Below are 19,917 nucleotides of genomic sequence, written 5' to 3'. Positions count from 1 at the left end.
TGTGATTTTCTTTTTTTACATGTCAGTATATATACTGTATGTAAACTGATATTCTTTGATGCCAGCACGTTGCCAATATACTTTAGGAAAACTTCACAATCAAACTAAATGGAAAAAAAAAGCGTAAATGAAATAAAATTTCAGACAAACGTAATCGAATATTTAAATCTGTTTGCACCTTGATTGAACGCACTAAAATGTTGCCCTTAAACACATTTCAGCAATAATACAAAAAGTTTATGCTCTACATTATCTTTACTCTGTCAAGAAAATAACTTCTGTATTAATACAAAAATTAAATACACTGATGACTGTCTAAGCACTTCATCTGTTTGGGTGAAAACATACATCTTTGACCGTGGCCTCAGCAAACAGTCCGTCACATTTCAAAGTCATGAGTTTTTAATCATATTTTTTGGAGGATAGGGGTTGTGCCACATGAGTGTGACTAACATCACACAGACTGAAAGGAAACCCAAAAAATATACGAAAAAATAAATATATACTGTATCAAGGGTTACAGAATAACATTCACAAAAGCACATGGTGGAGGAAGGACGGGCTCTTGACACAAAGGACACTCTAAAGTTTATTTTTGAGGGTGGGGTCGGGGGTGTTGGCGGGACGAGCTCGGTTTGAAAGCAGATCAAATGTGACAGTCTGAATAGATTTCCTTATATCCACAATGCACTGACAGCAAAGAATGCTTGTTTCTTTTATTTAGTCTTTCTCCATATTATTACTGCTTCATCTTGATTTTTTTCACACAATCCGGACAGTTTTCCATCGCTCTGTGTCGCAATAGCCGAAAGCAGTCTTACAGCCAACATGATACCCAGAATGGCTCAGGTGAGGGGCGGCAGCTGGCTTTACTTGTACATGCCGCTGACTGAACGCAGCTCCCGTTGCCGTGGTGATAAAGGGAGGAAAGGGATGAGTATTGTCCGCTCCGATCCCTGTCGCTCTCTCGTTTTGTTAGGGGAGTGAGTATCTATTATGGCTTGGTTCACATCTCTACTTCCTCTTATTTGCTTCATAAAGCATATGCTCAGATAAACTCTATAAATAACACCTTGATTTTTTTTTTTTTTTACCTTTACATTTTTATATTGAATCAATCTTTATAAATGCTATTTTTATTTATGTATTTATTTATTATATTTTGTCTGTCATCCTCTGGAATTTCGCTTTGATATTTGGGCACATTCCACATGGCCGGCCGAGTGTCGGTGGGTCTGGTGCGCTGCTCATACAGAAGAAGCTGGATAGTCGGAGATCTGCCTCTCAAAGGACTGCGACCCAGCAGATCTCCATGAGGAGAACGGCACCCAGGACGAACAGCAGGATCGGCACAGGGGGGCGGAGGGAAGCCAGGCCCGAGTTCGAATCTTCGCAGGCGCCCGGATAGGTCTCGCACCGCGACTTCTCACACAGCAGGCCGGTGTACGCCAGAGGACACAGACAACGGATGTTGTTCACACACTCACCACCGTTTTGGCAACGCAGAAGTTCATTGTCGCACACCCGGGCTGTGGCATTGAGAGGAAAAGGGTAAGCAGAAGACGAACACACACACAGGCTACACCCAAACAAGTATGAACACTTCTATGATTACATAGAGCTCTATCCTGAGATATCATATATTCATCTATTGCTGAAAATAGACAGAAATAGTCAATACAAAGTGCAGGCAAAGTATTGATTGAAATGAATCACAAGTAGAAAACTTAATATCATTATGAATAGAAAATCATAAGTGAAAAATATTGACAGACCTTTTTTTTTTTTTTTTTTTTTTTTTTTTTTTTTACAAATTTTTTTTACTTTAGCTTTGATTATTATTTCCCCCCCAAAAAGTTTACTTGGCATCCCTGCTCATCGGCCACCTCAAAATTATTAAAAAAAATAAAAATACTATATTTACTCTGATTTCATTTGAAACATTCAAGAAAATGCCACTCAAGAGACCTCAGCACTGCCATTAACATGGCATAGGTTTCTACAAATCCCTGACAATGAATTGCATTCTCCATTATGTGGCGGCACTGCACCCCTCAGGTGCATCAGTATATTTAACAACAGGGACACCAAGGCCAGGCCTTCTCCCTTCGGATGCAAGCTGTTGAGCAAGCTTCAGGCAAACTAGCAAAACCAACAGAGACAAATAAAAACCGATGAACAAGCCATGCCTCTCGCATCTTCATCAAAGCTAGAAAAGCACTGTAAACCTGCTGATTGGAAAGTAATCATCCAACACGCAAACATTGACCTCTATCAGCTTGCGAGGAATGGTTCTGAGAGGCCTTGTGCGTTGCAGCATCTGTTTAATGGCTGTTACTGAGCTATTTTGGGATGGTCTGAGCTGACAGGAAGAGCTGGATGATAGAGAGAGGAGGTGTAACTCTCCCAGTCATAACAGGCTGATTAGGGAGCTGGCAGAACTACATGGTCTCCAGATTCTCTCTCTCCATCTCCTGTGTGGATACGGGCTTTATGGTTGAGTCAGGGAAAAATGAGCCCCTGTTTGTGTCCATAATTCCCCCTGTTCATCACTGCCGAGTCTTTTTACGATGCAGATCAATCGTTCCCTCGTGAAAACCCACACGCGTACCACAAAACAAGACTCAGACATTGAACCTGCAAGATGAACAAGCTATTTTAATTATCAGTGATGAACACATATAGATTGAATTTGTTCAATTAATATTAGTATTAATTAGTACAGACATGCAAACCAAACATTTCTTAACATTTGGATACACACTGATACAATTTAATTATAATAATAATTACAATTAAAGTCGTCATGAAATCAAAATTGACCCTATTTACTTCTGTTAGCACACATTACTAATCTTGTGCTAGGAAAAAATTATGTCGTGGTAATCTTTAAAGGGGAGGGGGGGGGGGGGGGGTCTAATGCTATTTCATGCATTCTGACTTATTTACACTGTTAAGAGTTGGGTTTTCATGCTAAACATGGCCAAAATTTCAAAAAACGAGTTGGAGTATTTCTGTGTCAAATACATTCCTTCAGGATTCGAATACATTTCGGAAAGTTTTTTTTTCCAGTATGACGTCATAAAGGGCGGAATTCCTTTTATGGGCACTTCTCCCGGATGAGCTTGTGCGCACATCAACCAGAGCAAGAGCGCCATCAACGTGCTTTTTTCGGGTTACGGAAGCCATCGGCAGCGCTGTCATTTTCTTTTGTCACTAAAGAAGTGTGTTTCTGGTGGAGGGAAAGTTAACCTTATTTAGCTTCCCAAATAACCCAGCGTTAAGGAAACAGTGGATGCAGTTTGTTTTCCCAGAGCAGCAACGGAGTTCTGCAAGTGTGTTTGTTTGTTCGTTCCCGGTCATGAGTCAAAACCACCAGTGGTGAGTGAAACTGCATCAAATGTCTGTTTTGTTGGCAATAGGCGCGTAATTGCATATAATGTAAACAACACGAACGTATAGTGAATCAAAAGTTATCCAGGGATAATGACATGATGTAATGTGTATGTGTGTGCTCGTGACTCTTTAGCTCCACCCACTGCACGCCTGCACGAACCCATCTGTTTTTGGAAAGAATCGGTACAGCGTATCTGTCTAATATATATATATATATATATATATGATAAAACTAAAGACTCTTCGGAGAAATGAAGGATGCTACTCTATCGGTACTCAAGATTAACATGAGACTAGCAGAAACTGTGTGTGTTATGTACCCTTTAATCAAAATCTGAACATTTGCTTCCGCTCTGGAATGGCATTTCTTCTCTGATGATGTCAGTTTGATGGCTTGGGTTGAAAATTCTTAACCATGGAGGGGAGGTGCACTAAAATCGGTTGCAACTTCCGGTTCACGGGGACTTTAACAATAAAAAATTATCGGTGTGTATCCAAATGTTAAGAAATTATTATTACAATAAATTAAATTGTGCTAAATTAATGCATTTTCCTAATTAGACACTGCAATAGTGTTTCTGTTTGATCTTAAAGACTTGTTGGAATCAGTGTCCAGATTTAAAGCAATGTATGGGTGTTAGAACAAACGTATTACCTCAGAATACTATTGAGATTATTTTCAAAGGTTCGAATGTATTTCAAACATTCCCTGTTCAGTTAAAGGGAATGGAAAATGTGACGTGCTTCTTTTGTTCTACCGCTCTCTCTTCAGATCATAATAGTTTAGTGAGGTCAATTAGTTTATCTAGGTTTTTTTCATAAAATAATCAAAGAATTCCTTTAGACCAGTGTGTTTTACTTCTGGGGCTTTGGTTTAGTCATGAAATGTTTATCAACTGTCCTTTTCTGAGCACATTTTTAACTTGTCATTTTACATTTTTAGCCTGCCCTTAAGAAATGATAAAGAAATGGTGAATCAAAAGATGAAAAAAAAAAAACGTTTATAAAAGAGGCTTTATTGATTCTGGATATGAGCGTTTTATCTTTTTAAATCTTCAAGTTACCCAATGCTCTTTTATAGACAAGTTGTTTCCTATTATAAATGGATCTTATTTTTAAAAGATGTGTAGGACATATTGACCATTTGAAATTGAGACATCAATATTGCCTCTTACCAAACTGTCCATGAGAAGGAGATTGTACAGAAAGAGGTAAGCGATAATGAGTTGATTGTGTCTTTGGAAAGAGTTTTAGAACAACTCCTCTTTGCAGAGCGAATTGATCGATTACCTTTTCCACAATTGTGGCCTTTGGCAAGAGTGTTCTTGTGCTTCATCTGAAGACAGACTTAAAAGAGGCACAGTTTTGTAGGTAATGCATCTCTCAAAGAGTTTGGATCTTTTTGGTTCACCCTGTGAGTTCAACTCTTTCTGTCTCCTCAGTTTGATATCCCCTGATGACCAGAAAAAGTTGCTGAGGCAAGAAAAGCCCCGTCAGTGAATTATAGCTGGTATGAGTGCTAACAAACACCTTTACCTTCCAAAAGAGGGGGGAATGGAAACTATTTACTCTCTACTCTGCTGCTGGTTGAGAATGTATCGCTCATATCCTACAAACAGTTTAACCTATATATCCGAGCCCATTCTCTCTAGAGAGAATGAAGACGTTTTTATCTAATAAATATGAGTACCTATTTTGAGAGCAACAGAAGGTCTGTATATGTTTGAAGCATGTGCACTCACAAGGAAAAATGTGCTCAGCCTCCAATTCTGCATTCATAATTTGCCTGCATGTAAATAAACCATAATAAGAAAATAAATTGAGCCATTTATTGGGTTTGCTTTTGATAAGAGGGATAATATTTATTGAGAACAGCAGTAGATTGCATGGTGCGCTGGGAAGAAAAAGCTTATTTGAAGAAAGATTTGAGCTTTAATTGCATACCGAAATCTGCATACAGATGGATGGGATCAGGAAAACGGCATTAAATTACATTTATCACACACATTTTGGACTTTGGGACTTTTAATAAGACAAATGCAACGGACTTGAATCTCTTATCTAGGACATCTAACAATAAAACGGTGTTGATGACAACATCAAATTAAAATGGTGATGGTGCGTTACCGTAGTGCATACCATTGTCTGAAAGAGTCACATGGTAATGCATCTTCATGCTGGTGGGAGATGGATGTGTATAAAGAACATGTCTCTTTATTTCTCTTCGAGTACATCTTCCAGAACAGACAGTAATGGGAGTGCATTTGCCACATGTCACCATTTGTACCCAAACTCTCTGGTGTACTTTAATCTTGTGACATGTGATGGTGTGAATTTCTGCTTCTCACAGTAAACCAGCCTTGTACTGTTACATTCAAAGCCGCTCTGAACTCAATATACACATTTACTGGACTGCCCGACTCACATTATTACAGCCAAAATCCCTTTGTGTTATCTGAGGCTTTGGTAAACGTTGACCTTTGATGCTGGAAGCCATTGAAGAATACAAATCAATGCTTGACCTACGGATCGTTTCAACCGCAACACTTGGAGCCAATAGAGAAATCCAGCCATCACAATGTGGCCATAACAGCAAACAGCCAGAGAACACAGCGCAGGCATCAAATGTTCTGCTCACTTCAAATATTAGCTCAGCTGTCTGCGTTCATCTGCACAAATGCACATGCATGGGATTCTGCCGAGATTTGTTTGCATGATTTATCTCTGTGCTCGAGAAAAATTCTACAGTAATACTATTAATAAAAACAATTCTAATAAATGATGATAATGATTCCCTCAGATTTAAATCTGCAGTTAAACCACTAACAAGGCAGTATAACAGGTGTGACTGAGCCTCGGATGGAAGTCAGTCCAAGTTTTTTTTGTTCCCAAGAGCTGTAAGCAAACCAAGCTGCTCATTCCCGGGTAAGCCAAAAAGCAGCAGCAAACAGAGAAAATAGAGGGAGGGAAGGAAGAAGGGAAGGGGTGAGAGAGAGGGAAAAGAGAGCAGGGGACTGAAGCTGCAGGTTGGTTGGAGGTTCTACTTACATTTGCAGCCATTGTCCCACAAATATCCTTGTAGACACTCATGGCACTTAGCCCCTGTCGTTCCCTCCTTACATCTACAATATCCTGTGCCATTACAGTGATCACTTTCTGAGCCAAAGGGATTACAATTACAGTCTGTAGAAACAAGACACACACATACACACAGTGGAGAGATCTGTGGTCTTCAGTCTCTCAGATCAGCTCATGAATAAAGTCCCTGTTTTCTACACAAAAAGCATTTTCGCTCAAAATGGGCTTCTGCTGCCTCCTTCATGCACATTGCTAGTCTACAAAGGACAGATTTATAACCCGTATATATCTGAAAATGTACCTTACATCTTCCATTTCAAAGGAATAAAATGAGAAGCATCAGCTGTGGAAGGTGAGTGAGGGTGGAAAAATGGAAACAATGGCATTTAGTTGAGTGAGGAAAACGTATGTTTGTGAATGTTTAATGTCTTGGAAGTCCCATTTTGCAAACGTGTAGGGTGATGCATTCTTACAGAATAACTGCACTGTGCATTCTGCATACTTTTACGAAACTAGATTTAGTTTAGCACCAAAAATGAGTGGCATGAAGGGAAGGAACATACAAAAGAGAAAACGAAAGACAAGAGACACGTGGTGGAGGGTTCCTGATTAGCCAATTTGTTTGCTGACCACAAGTCAAATACTGGTCATTTCTCCTCAAAAATATCTCCCCAAATCCTTGAAGGTGACTATTTTATTAAAGTTAACATGAAACAGCATTTGCAACACATTTCACTTGCATATTTTGAATTGTGTTTATTTTTCTATACTGTTTTCAGATACTGAACAGAAAAAAAAGGGTGACTTGATTTTATCCAAGTAAGTGTTTGGGAATGTCAGTAACTCTAGGTCATGGATCACCCCTACTAACATTTGACCTAAAGACAGCCAACTACGCAGGGTCTGATTACTTTCTTGGTGATGAAGGGCCATTCATAACCTACATCTCTGGGACGTCTATGGAGAAGATAAATATTTTGAGCAGGTGTAGAGCTACTGAAGGGTTTTAAAAATGCAAATGTGAATCTGATTAATTATTTTGTGCATAATCTGAAGAACAACGCTGAACAAAATTATAAACGCAACACTTTTGTTTTTGCCCCCATTTTTCATGAGCTGAACTCAAGAAATAATCATGCTGTCTAATCAGCATCTTTATATTCCACACCTGTGAGGTGGATGGATTATTTCGGCAAAGGAGAAGTGCTCACTAACACAGATTTAGACAGATTTCTGAACATTATTTGAGAGAAATAGGCCTTTATGTACATTGAAAAAGTCTTAAATCTTTGAGTTCAGCTCATGAAAAATGGGGGCAAAAACAAAAGTGTTGCGATTATAATTTTGTTCAGTGTAGATGTGTAGCCTGAAACTCATACGTATATAATGGCATTTCACAACTCACAACTGCAATGTTTTTTTTTCCCCGAACTTTTTATACTTCTTTTTAGTATAAATTCACCAGCACAACAGAACTCTCTATACGTGTGAATATAGCCTTAAGGTTTTGCTACAGAGCAGACACTTGTTTCATTTCTACAGTAAGTAGGAGACATTAATGCTTATTAATTATTAATGCTTTGCTAAAACACTAACACAAAGCTCTCCCAAGATGCACTTTGCACATATTTTGACAGCTCTGTGGCCCTCCAGTGAGTACAGATTTTGCTGGGCTGAGGTGGAGGTCAGAGTCTGTGACCTGTAACACCTAAAGATGTGAGTGTAAGTCACACAGCCGTGACCTGCTCCCAGACACCTCTCTCGCTCTCTTCTTTCTCTTGCTTCGTTCCCAGAGTGACATATGCAGCACGCAGCACCTTTTTCTGTGGGTGCGAGCCCTCCCAGACACCTCACTGGGGAAGTGTGATGGCAGACATCACATCTGTCTCAAAATGACACCTTTCTGGCTTTATTATCTTTTGTTTTTTCTTTCCGTCTTTTCTTGTTCTCTGTTTCATGATACCTTTTCCTTTCTGAGCTGTTTAATACACATTAAAAATGACACCAATAAACATGCCAGTTTGTGTATAATTTCGTCATATACTTGCTGGTTTTGTGATCAAATACCGGAGGGATGCGGTTCAATGTGACGTTGCTGACTCACACAAGCATGCGTGAAGAGACTCGGGTGATGACAGAGAGATGCACAGACACAGATAAGAAAGTGAAGGGATGAAGGATGATGGAGCAATAGAAAGGGAAGGCCAGATGGCAGATATTTTCGGGGGGTGTGTGATGTGCGATAAACCGTGTTGGTGGATGGGAGTGCTGGAGGACTGACCTATGCAAACATTCTCATCGTCCAGCTCTGCTGAGGCATTGCGGTAGTATCCAAGCTTGCACAGCTGGCAGTGTTGCCCTCTAGTGTTGTGCTTACAGCTCACGCAAATGACGGTGTTTAGCACCTCGAGGTAACTGCAGCGATTGGAGTGACTGAAGCATTCACAGTCTTGCAAAAAGGGGAGAGAGATGTGGCTATGTTTAGGGTAAGTGTGTGCGAGTTGCGGCGGCGCTGCAGAAGGGGGGCACCATGGCATGCGAGGTTTGGATGGTCTGAAACAGCGGAAGGGTGGCAGGCACTGCCATGGATGCAGCCAGCGGTGTTAGATGTACGATCACCTTAAGATGAATGGAGAAGCGTTGTTGTTATTAGAGCGTTTGCCTCGAGCACACCACAGCAATGGAGAGGAAAATAAGAACAGGAATGTTACATGGAAATCAAACAAGAGCAGATGTAAGTTTCAAACTCGGCAGAATGCGATTGCACATGTGATTTGAAATTTACATCCACAGTATTTATATTCTATTGCTCATGGAGAGTTGTCACAAATAAATGATGGAAGGGTTTAGTGAAGGAGCTGGAACTTTCAAACATGAGAATAAAACAATGGCTTCTATTTTCTACGCCCCGAAATAAAGCCTCTCAGGTCGAAAACAGGTACACAAACTGTATCCTCTCCACAGAACTACTGCCATAAAAATGAAAGACAAAGCACTTTTTTCAGTATTGATTCTGTCAGCTCCAAAATGAGAAATAGCACAACCAAATCAGAAATAACTTCCTATCTATTTCCCCACAGCCTCCAAAGAAACCAACCAACGTTTATCCAGGACCCACAAGGAGTCTGTCCTAGTTTCAAAGTGAAGTTGAATCTCAATGCTCGGATGCTGCTCTTGGCATAACATAACAAAGTGGCGCCCTGACCTGCCAGGGACACTTGGTCAACCAACTGGCCAGCACCCTCAGTCCAACGGGTCTGACAAATTTTCTCGTTCATAAAGCCTCCGCGTCCTTCCCTCCGGAGATGATTCCAGGGCTTTCAGGAGAAATGGAGGGATTCTCATTATCAACATCTGGATTGAGGTCAGGCCTCCTCAGCAGCCTTTTCCCCCGTCCCCCGACTGGAGTCGAGACAGACATATCTCCTGTAAAGCGATCTCTAAAGCTGCCTGGATATGTCAATCATTTTGTCTGAAAAATGTTTTAGAGGGCCCACTTTAGCAAAAAAATTGACAGGCTTCTCGTCTGTGAGCCACAGCGGAATTATATCAGATTCAATGTGCTCATCCAAACCCGGATCAGCAACATTGACTGTATACAACACATTAATCCAACAGAGATGCTTCCCCTTCTGATTCATCAAGTAAAATCTTTGTCTCCTCGAATTTCAAAGACTCGTGCCCCAAAAGCATTCGGGACAGAGTTTCCATGCTGATTCAGGATGGAGTTAATTATCAAATTATAATACAAACAAATATAATAATTAAATTAAACAAAGTAAATACGATAAAATCAATTTTTACTGGTACATCTTGATACTTTGCAAAAGTGGGAAAAGTAAGGTAAGGGATAGGTGTTCTGCAAGTACAGAAAGTACAGGACTCACTCTGGATTCATTCAAGGGATGGTGGTGGGGGGTAATTCGAACGACATACACTGACACAGAGTAGTGAGAGGATATGAATCGAGTCCTCCTACCTCTCTTACTGTTTGCAACTTGTACAGAAGGAACGGTTGACAAAGCAACTTGAGGAGCTACTGGACAAAATAAAGACAAAATGAATCAAATAAAAACATATTAAATCAACAGAAACCCTAAATTATAATATTAACATTACCTAATGTTTGTACCAAATGAAGAGTGAAGTTGACAATAAAACAAGAATGCAGACTATTTAAATCCTGTTTTTCTGTCATACAATAAATGATAAAAATAGACAAAAAAAAGAACAAATTTGCACGGCGCACATTTCATTCCTTGCAGCTGTTGTAGTTTGGAAGTTTTCAACGGCTCTGGAAAAGAAAAAGCCTGCGTTGCTGGCAGAAACTGCTCAGCTGGCATTAGCGTGGTTGAGCTTCCCAGGCTTCTTGTGTGAGAGCACGCAAGGCTTAGATCCCTACGTCCCGCTGCCAGTCCGACACAACAGCAGAACAACGGGGCTCAGAACAATCCCAAAGTTATCAGCTCATCATGCATTCACAAGTCAACCCAAGTTGCAATAAGCACTATGTCCTTTACTAACCTCCAGCCCCCAATTCAATCAAAACCACTGTTTATTCAGGCCTGCTGTTTGCATGATGCTTCTCTTTCTGCACAATGTATTCACTTGAATCAGTATAACTACAACAGCCATGAAAACTCCCCAGCAGGGCTGAGAAAAGATTGAGAGGGCCCAAGAGAGTGCGCCATTCCTAATTAAAATTGAGGGCATAATGCTTTAAATCATCTTTGTGTTTGTCTTTATAGCTGCTCAGCTTGTTTCTTAGAAATGCTGATTGCTCAGAAATCTCACAGCTTTCAGATATGTCAGAAACTCGTACGTGAAAGAGAAAACGCAAAAAGAACATGTTTGTCCATCTGGAATGAGTCAATATACAACAAATATACAAAAAAGACTAGCTGTCAGCAAACTTCTGCTGGATCTGTTTCACTCTTATAGCAGTCTAAAAATTGTTCTTTGATTCAGATTAAAGGAAGTTTTATCCAAGTTGAAAAATATACCCTACCTTGATTTCTGTTAGCGACACCTAGGGATGAAATGTTCTGCCGAACTGCATGCAAGCAGGAGAAATCAGGTGTTAATTTAATGCACTGGCTGTCGGATGTCAGATGCACTAGAACGGGTCAATTTTTGACTCATGTACACATAAACAGCTACACACATCTCCAGATGGGTCATTCATAAAGTTGGCTCGATGAGAACAAGCAACCGATAGACCGATCGCAGGTCATCTCTAGAGATTGTATGTAATTGAGCTGTGTTTTGTGGCTTACTCTATATTAACACATGGGAACGACGGCTGACAGAGATGAAGGGGAATTGTGTCAGTCTTTCGGATGTGTAATCATGGTTGCTTGAGATACTTGTTTAACTCATCAAATTGATTCATTTGAATTGTGCTTCTGGATGAAAAAAGCTGACAATTGAAATGATGATTTGATGGGAATATCCTCATAATTACATACAATTCATTTCCTTAGATGAGGAAATATTAAGACTGGGAATGGGGCAGTCTCTCAGTCAATCTCAGAGGCAGCACTAAAGCGAAAGGACCAAACCAAACGTTCCTTCCATCCAACACAAACATGGTTGAGTCCCTTATGTGCTGCTTCATGGTTGACCTCTGTGTGGGCAAAGTGTGTAAAACGAGGACAGGGTGCAGGAATTCCAGTGAGGAAATTCGATTTCCTTTTCCACCAGGGACATAGCATGGTGGTTGGGGACTCGGAATGCATGCAGACGCAAGGTTACTGACAGAGGAAACCAATCTTGAAGACCCATTATGAAATGGCCTCTATGTCCAATCACATTGGGAGAAATGACTCTTTTTTTTCCATGTGATTCGGGGAATTCCGTGAAAATAACTATGAGTTTTCAGTTCAAGCTCCAGTAATATTTTATGATAGAAATTAAAGATGAAAAACAAATAGTTATTCTTGTAAGATTAAAAAGATAATGTGAGCTGAGGGTGTGTCAACATTGTAAAGTGTTTCTCATTACTTAGATTAGTGTTTGGCTTTTCAGCATCGCCTCGTCAGTTGAAGAATATTATAATTTTTTTGATACTCATTAAAACAAACAAGGGGAAAAAAGGAATGTTTTTACAATTATTTCAAAACGCTGTAAACTAAAGGAAAAAACGATTTGGATCCATCAAACTAATCTAATATTTGGAGAAACACTTCTTTCATGGACGTTTTCTGTCTTTTTTGTAATCCAGTCAGACACAAAGAGTGAGCGCACAGCAGTGAACAACCATTGGAGTTGCTAACAGTTTGGAATTGATCTGCCCTCAGAATGACGGATGAATCCAGCTGTACTCTTTCATTACATTACATGACACTCACACATGCAGAAGCCAGTGTCATGATACCCATGGGACAACGTTGAGCACTTTATTATTGATATAAATGTGTTCCATATTACCAAGTGATTAGGAGTGATGCTCATCACATCTGCTCTTCATTAATGTTTTTGTTAGTAAAAATTTGGATAAAAATTGGATAAATAAAAAGTGGCAGCTTTTAATCAATGCCATCCCAGTAATGAAATGCATTCCTGTACAGCCAAAATCTCATGTTAAAATATTAATTTTGCTCTAATGCCTGCATCGGGCAATTCTGGCAGGCTTAATGAACTTGAAATAGAATTGGGAAAAGTCAATAAAGAATTCAATTACCCTCAAGCAACTCTGAGGAAACTGCAGTGTTTTCTTTTTCGGTCTCGGGCAAAACATCTGTCCTCAAGGACACTTTTTACAAGCTCTCTCTCTATAGTTTTTGTGAAAGGGAGAGGATGGTGTTTATAATAGTTATAGTGATGGTCAGGGGACAGTTTTTATGGCTTCAGCTCTGTTTTGGTGCTAATGTATGATCAAACTGTTCGGGACCCTAGTTGTACTGTGAGTGTCTCATCTTTGTGTCTTTCTGGATGGAGGTGTGTAAATTCACCATGAGGAAGTGAGTGGATGTTCATGGTACAGTAGCATGTTTGAGGGTGGTCTGACGATTGAATAAGAAATAATGGAGTGAGCCCATGCAGAAATGGCACGGCACAGGCCATGCTTCACAGCCAAACGCAAAACACACTTGAGGAGAGGAGGAGAGGAGGAGAGGAGGAGAGGAGGAGAGGGGAGTGTCCACTTGGTTTGACGTACATTTCTGATTAAAAGTGCAACTTATAGTGCAAGTTTTTTGTTCAAATGTCCATTGGTAACACTATAATGTATGTATAAATCAGCTATGTATAAATCCTTATCAACTCCGGTTATCATTCCAATGTTCATTATTGAATATTTGATTTGTGCTATGTTATTCCATACACCTGTGATATGCTACACCAATCTATCCAAAGAGGAAATGTGTATATTTGTCCTGGACCCAAGAGAAGTGAAGCGTGAGGAAATATTCAGGGCTCTACGTGCATTCTGACTTGTTCAATATCTCTGTGGCTCTAGTTTTCACATTCATCCTCCCTGCACCTGTAACTCTATCTGTCTGCTGGCTTATGAGGCCCCTGGCAGGACCAGCTAATACCAGATATTACCTGCATTTCTCCATTTCTACTTTGGAAGAGATCCTGAACTGCTTCTAAGCCGCTGTGGCAAAACTGCCGTTTTCTACAAACAGTTTAACCTTAACCCTGTTCTAATTGACTTCCAAACCAATCACAATAGGTTGCACAGTTTATATTCAATAGATCCAGCGCAAATCAGAAATTGACGTTGAACCAGAAGTGGACTTGAGGTAAAGTGAGAAGCAAAGCTGTTTATCTCGCACTTCCTGTTGATTTAGATCTATGAGTTTGTTTACTTACTAACTGGACCAACGCTATTTGGCAGACCTAGAAGAGAGATGAGAGAAGAGATCATATTAGTAACAGTAAAGAACAAAATCAAATAGAAATGTTAAAATGTAATAAAAAGTGCAATGTATTTTTGTAAAGAAATGAAAAGCAATAATTACATTTAATATTTTTTCCATAAAAATATACATAAATGAATAAATCATAACAAATTAAATATCAATAATATATAGAAATAAATAGGTATAAAAACACACAATGCAAATAACACGTAATCTTGTTTTTATGTTAAAAATTGTTTGTATTGTACTGCTGGACTATCTCTCACTTGAAGTGAACAAATAAACAACCTTGATTACCATTTCAAACACACTCCAAAATTAACTTTCACTGTTGTTAGTTGCACTTAAATAATCCTTGTTCACATTACTTAAAAAACTAATGTAACTAAATGAACTTAAATTTACTGAGTTGTTTCTACTAAAAATGAGTATTGTCAGCTTTATTTAATAAGTGTTTGTTCGATCAACTTAACATTGCTGAGTGAAACGAACAAACTGGCCAGTGGATCTGTAGTTCCCAGCATGCTTTGCAAGGGACTGCATTAGGAGAGTATTTGGGGATTAAAGTGTTACTTTATGTTTTTCAGTAAAGGGAAATATGTTGTTAGTTTATGTTAGTGTTTAATGTTCAGTCATGTTGGACATTTAGATGAGTTTCTGTAATTTTGTGGTTACCATTATGCAGAAGAGTGGTGCCTGTGTTTAGGCTGTGGGCACTCATATACACACATTTATTGGATGGACTTCCTGCCCTCAATTAAGTTATTTTTTGCATTTTGTTTCTAAAAAACATGCTTGTTGTTATTTAATAGTTTTCCACGTACACTTGGAGAGCAAGTAGCTAATTTAATAAGGTAAATTAAATTGATAAATGTGTTCACCTAACATAAACTTTTATTTAACATAACATTATTAAGGAAACTGCACATATAAAAATTATGTAACAGTGACAAATTCAAATGGTTGGTATGTGCTTGTCAGCTTAACTTGACTTTCTTTTGTTCATATAACTAAATTGTTATTTGTAAAAAATTACTTTTTTGAGTAAATTCAACAAGTAATTTCTTTGAGTGAAATTGATGACGGCAGAGAACATCTCTAGGATAATTCATAAAAAACACAGGGCAAATACAAAAGTAGGAAGGATGTTAATGAATTATAGCTGCGTTCCTAATGAATAAAAATAAACCACAAAAGGGTGAGGTATCAGAATTGGTGCTGCAGACAGACCATTTGGAGGCCAGTGAAAGGAGGATTTTCTTTGAGCGATGGAGAACTCTTGGAGACAACGCTCTGGTGGCAGAAAGAGAGCTGAACTTACACCCCTGCCATGTGCCATCGATCTAGTGTGTGGCATCTAATCTCTCTCCCTGATCTCTGCTTCATAGGGACAGTTAAGAGTCAAATTTATGACCTTTGGAAAGAGGGTTGAGAAATCACTAGGAAAATAGGCACCTCCAGGCACCTCCAACGAATATGTGTGAAGACTGAGACAGAAAGAGGGAAAGGAGTAGAGCGGACAACTTGCATAGGGAAACATAAACTCTAACATCATGCTTTGGTATTCACATCTATTCTGCCAATACCAAAGAGAGTCCCCTTTCATTAATGAAATCAAGATAGAAATATTTCTCACTTCACAGAAGACTTCATGCATACTCAACTGTATGTGCAAACTAAAGCACATGGGAGTTTTACTTACTGCTTTGTTTCATTTTCCTTTTTTGTCCCCCAAAGTTATTAATTGGCCCCTATAGCAACCCCTACTGGAAGCTCACAATTAAAAAGTTAATTGTGAGTTTTTATCTCACAATTCTGGCTTTTTTTTCTCGCAATTGCAAGTTTATATTGCAATTTCGAATTATAAAGTCTGAATTGTGATATAAACTCGCGATTCTTTTTTCCCCTCAGAATTGGACTTTATATCTTGCAATTCTGACTTTATTTTATATAGTTTATATCTCGCAATTCTGGAAAAAAAAGACTATATAATATCATAATATAATATAATATCACAATTATATTTTAAATTGTTTTATTCTGTGGTGGAAAGCTTCCATACCCCCATGTGGCCTCCTGGGGGTCCCAACAGCGCAGTTCGAAAACCCCTGCTTTAGAGCAAAGATTTACTATTTTTATATATATTGCAACAATGCAATAGCAGTAAATTCTTTCAAATATTATACATAAATAAATCTTTATGATAATCTGGTCCTGAGATACAGTAAGGATTGGCTTTCAATGCAAGTCTATGAGATGTTTTCTTACTTGAACGTCATCATGGAAAAATTACGGCTTATATTGATGCTGCATCTGACACCACAGAAACAGATAGAGACGTCTCTATATACTCTAAACAGCATCAACAGTGTAACACAGCACCTCTCATAGCACATTGTCCGCTCTCTTTGCTTTAAATACAGTCAGGCTTTTAGTCATGGTTCACATTCATCCTCACGATTCATGTAAGTGCTATACAACCTCATTTTTAATTTATTTATTTATTCACCTCTCCTCTTTTGAGTTGGACAGTCGTCCGCCTGAGACGGACGCAAAATATCATGTGTCATATCATTAGATTACCTTTCAATCACAGTGGTTTTGAGCCCCCCTGACCTGCTGGAACTCTCCATTATGTCAGAGAGCAGGAATCAAATTGTGAAGCCTGATGCAGAAACACATTAGGCTGCTTATGTTTATTGCACACTCCATTGATTTTTACCATCTGAACTTCTGCACTCTGGGGTCACTCGAGTCTCCAGGATCAACTGATGATGGGCCGGAGTGTGTGTGCTAAATGAATATATATCCAGGAGGATTTGTCCATTTTTCCTGTATCTGATTTTACATGTTAGGTTGTCATCTTTTATGCTATCGTCTGTTTAACACACCTGAAATTACTAAATGACCTTTTTCTACACTGTCAGAAAAAAAGATGGTAATACTTCACAATAAGGTTCATTTGTTAACATTAGTTAACTACATTAGTTAACATTAACTAATAATGAACTGCACTTATAAAGCATTTATTTATCTTTGTTAATGTTAATTTCAACATTTACTAATGCATTATTAAAATCTTGTTAACATTAGTTAATGAACTGTGAACTAACATGAACAAACCATGAACAGCTGTATTTTTATTAACTAACGTTAACAAAGATTAACTAATGCTGAACAGAGGTGTTGTTAATGGTTAGTTCATGTTAACTAATGCATTAACTAATGTTAACTACCTTATTGTAAAGTGTTACCAAAAATGTTTCAATAATTGTACCTTTAATAGCTTACTGGCTTATAGTGTTAAGTGTTTCTTATTGAATAATTATTCATGTGTGTGTGTATGAGAAAATAATCCATATTACAAAAATAAAACAATACAAATATTACAAAATGTGATATACTGTACGGTGATCGGGAGAGGACATGTCCGGTTCACTTGCCGTGGCCATGGCATATTAACTTGTGGAAACGTGACAATATGTCGTGGCCACGAGATATTAATTTGTGGGAACGTCACATTAACTCTGGGGAATGTGACAATAATTGTAACAACATATTTTTCTTAATGTTAAGGGAAAGATATCTATTTGTCATGGCCACAAGTTAAATGCATAAACAACCTGCGTGACCATAGCAACCTGGAATTATCAGAAATGGATAAGCCTATAAAAATATTAATTTTTAATTAAAAATTACAAAAAACGGGCAGAATTAAGAAATGATTATATTAACCTATATTATAGCCTATTATATTGCATGTGATGTTGCCAATAGACAGCATTTCGAATGAAGTTTGTTATTATCAATAAATGATAAAAGAAAGATGTAGTGAAACAATGTAGTGAAACAGCTGTCGGCAGGGGCTGCAGCACCCTCAGCACCCCTAGTTCCCGGGGCCATGACAGGAACATGAATTTACAATTGATTAATAAAAAATAAAACAAAGAATTGTGAAGATTTTGCCTCCTCATTTCAAAACACCACTGCATGCCACTGATATGCATATATACTGAATATTTCTAATCACTCTAGCGGTACTTTGATGTCCTACACTGATAGGTAGAGGTTGAATGACTTTTTTGAAAGTCAACATTTATGTGATTAAAGTCAAGTCGACTAGTCACTGATGACGTCATTACCGAACAAACAAGCCTGAACCTCGAGCTGAGACTCGAATGCGGGTTGCCCTGTACACAGCTATGGAATATGACAGTGCAGCCCACGAGGCTATTGCTCCTACATAACAGCTTATTTTTATCAGTTATTTTGTCTTTGGGCCAGTTGGGGCGGGCGTTACACACGATGACAACAGCGCAGCGACGGTGAAGCAGATTCTGTACATTACAAAGATGGATGCAGCCGTGGAACATCACTCGTTCGAATCAGCTATCGCGGCTGTTTTTTAGCGATTTAAACTTTTCCTTTTCGTTAAAACCCGAGCAAAGAACAAAAATCGAAGCCTTCATATCTAAAAAAGATGTTATCGCTGTATTACCGGCTGGCAAAAGTCTGATACCAGCTTGGCCCTTTGGTGGCTAAACGAATGGATCTTAGCGAGAGCCCTCTGGTAGTGTTAATGTTTCACAAAATATAGTTTTAAGTCCTTTTCATTCGAGAATGTAGTTGTTTAAAGCTCAAATCTGTGGTTTATTTATAAAGAGAGCGCCTTTTTGAAAATTTTATCTGCCGTTTTCGGAGTTGTGAGCTTCAGTGGATCAGCGGCGCTTAGCACTCATTAATCCCACCGAGAGGCGCCTTTCCTCGGCCAGTCCTTCTGCCGTCTGTCGCTGGCTCTGATGTCTCTGTAGTGGTTAAACATAAGATATGATTCATCTTGTATAGATCTAACGGCTGATCTTTGCTCTCATTAATCTATAATTTGTTCCCTGACAAATCGTTTTGTCTGAGGGCAAAGGGAAGTTTCATAACTTTATATTTTTAAGCTATTAAACTTTACCGTTGTAGTCTCCTAGCGCTGACTTTGTTTGACTGAATTGCTTTATTTATTGTATAGCTTCTTATACCTTTTACTTATACTTTTATAATGGCTATTGATCACACATAAACTAACATTTAACAAAAAGAGACTGGGTTGTGTTTTATGTCATATTTCATTTTATTACAGTGATAATCATAATCTATATATGCACACATATATTTTTATTTTATTTTTTTAATGTAAACGAAAAGAGGCCGGGTTTTTTTATATTTCGTTTTATTATATACATGCATTGAAGATAATATGCATTGCCTGCACTACATTTGTGTGGCTATAATATGTTTAATATTTAAAATATCATATATTTTGTTTTATTGTAGCCTAAAATATACAAATATATACTGAGTGATACTGTCAAGAACGCTGCTTGTCCATTAGCAGAGTAGGCGGACAAGTATCCTCCCGTCCTCGGGAGTTCGTTCACCGGAGTCAAACTTAATAAGTCACGGACGGAAGTCAGAAGTTTGCGTATGAAATATGTCATAAAACACCACTGCCTCATTTAATTTAAAAAAAACATATTAGCCACACAAATGTGGTTCAGGCAACACGTAGCTAGGCCTACATTGATTA

General features: G+C 38.5%; 1 protein-coding gene across 5 annotated transcripts in view; it reads right to left on the bottom strand.

The window, feature by feature from the left end:
- Positions 1–763: 763 nt before the first annotated feature.
- ntng1a (netrin g1a) overlaps positions 764–19,917 on the bottom strand; it is a 108,635-nt gene continuing 89,481 nt past the window's right edge. For 2 of the 5 annotated variants that reach the window (XM_079806066.1, XM_079806065.1), the window contains exons 5-8: positions 14,293–14,319; positions 11,483–11,527; positions 10,454–10,510; positions 764–1,529 (exon numbers count right to left, since the gene is read on the bottom strand). In XM_079806066.1, the coding sequence (XP_079662192.1) occupies positions 1,285–1,529; positions 10,454–10,510; positions 11,483–11,527; positions 14,293–14,319 (374 nt within the window). In that variant the 3' untranslated portion in view covers positions 764–1,284. Of the gene's footprint in view, positions 1,530–10,453; positions 10,514–11,482; positions 11,528–14,292; positions 14,320–19,917 lie in introns of all 5 variants that reach the window. The other 3 variants (XM_079806063.1, XM_079806064.1, XM_079806067.1) reach the window with 3 other exon arrangements.

The sequence above is a fragment of the Gobio gobio genome, assembly GCF_949357685.1.
Source record: "Gobio gobio genome assembly, chromosome: 23".
Classification (NCBI taxonomy): Eukaryota; Metazoa; Chordata; class Actinopteri; order Cypriniformes; family Gobionidae; genus Gobio; species Gobio gobio.
This window is presented reverse-complemented; position numbering and strand designations above follow the sequence as displayed.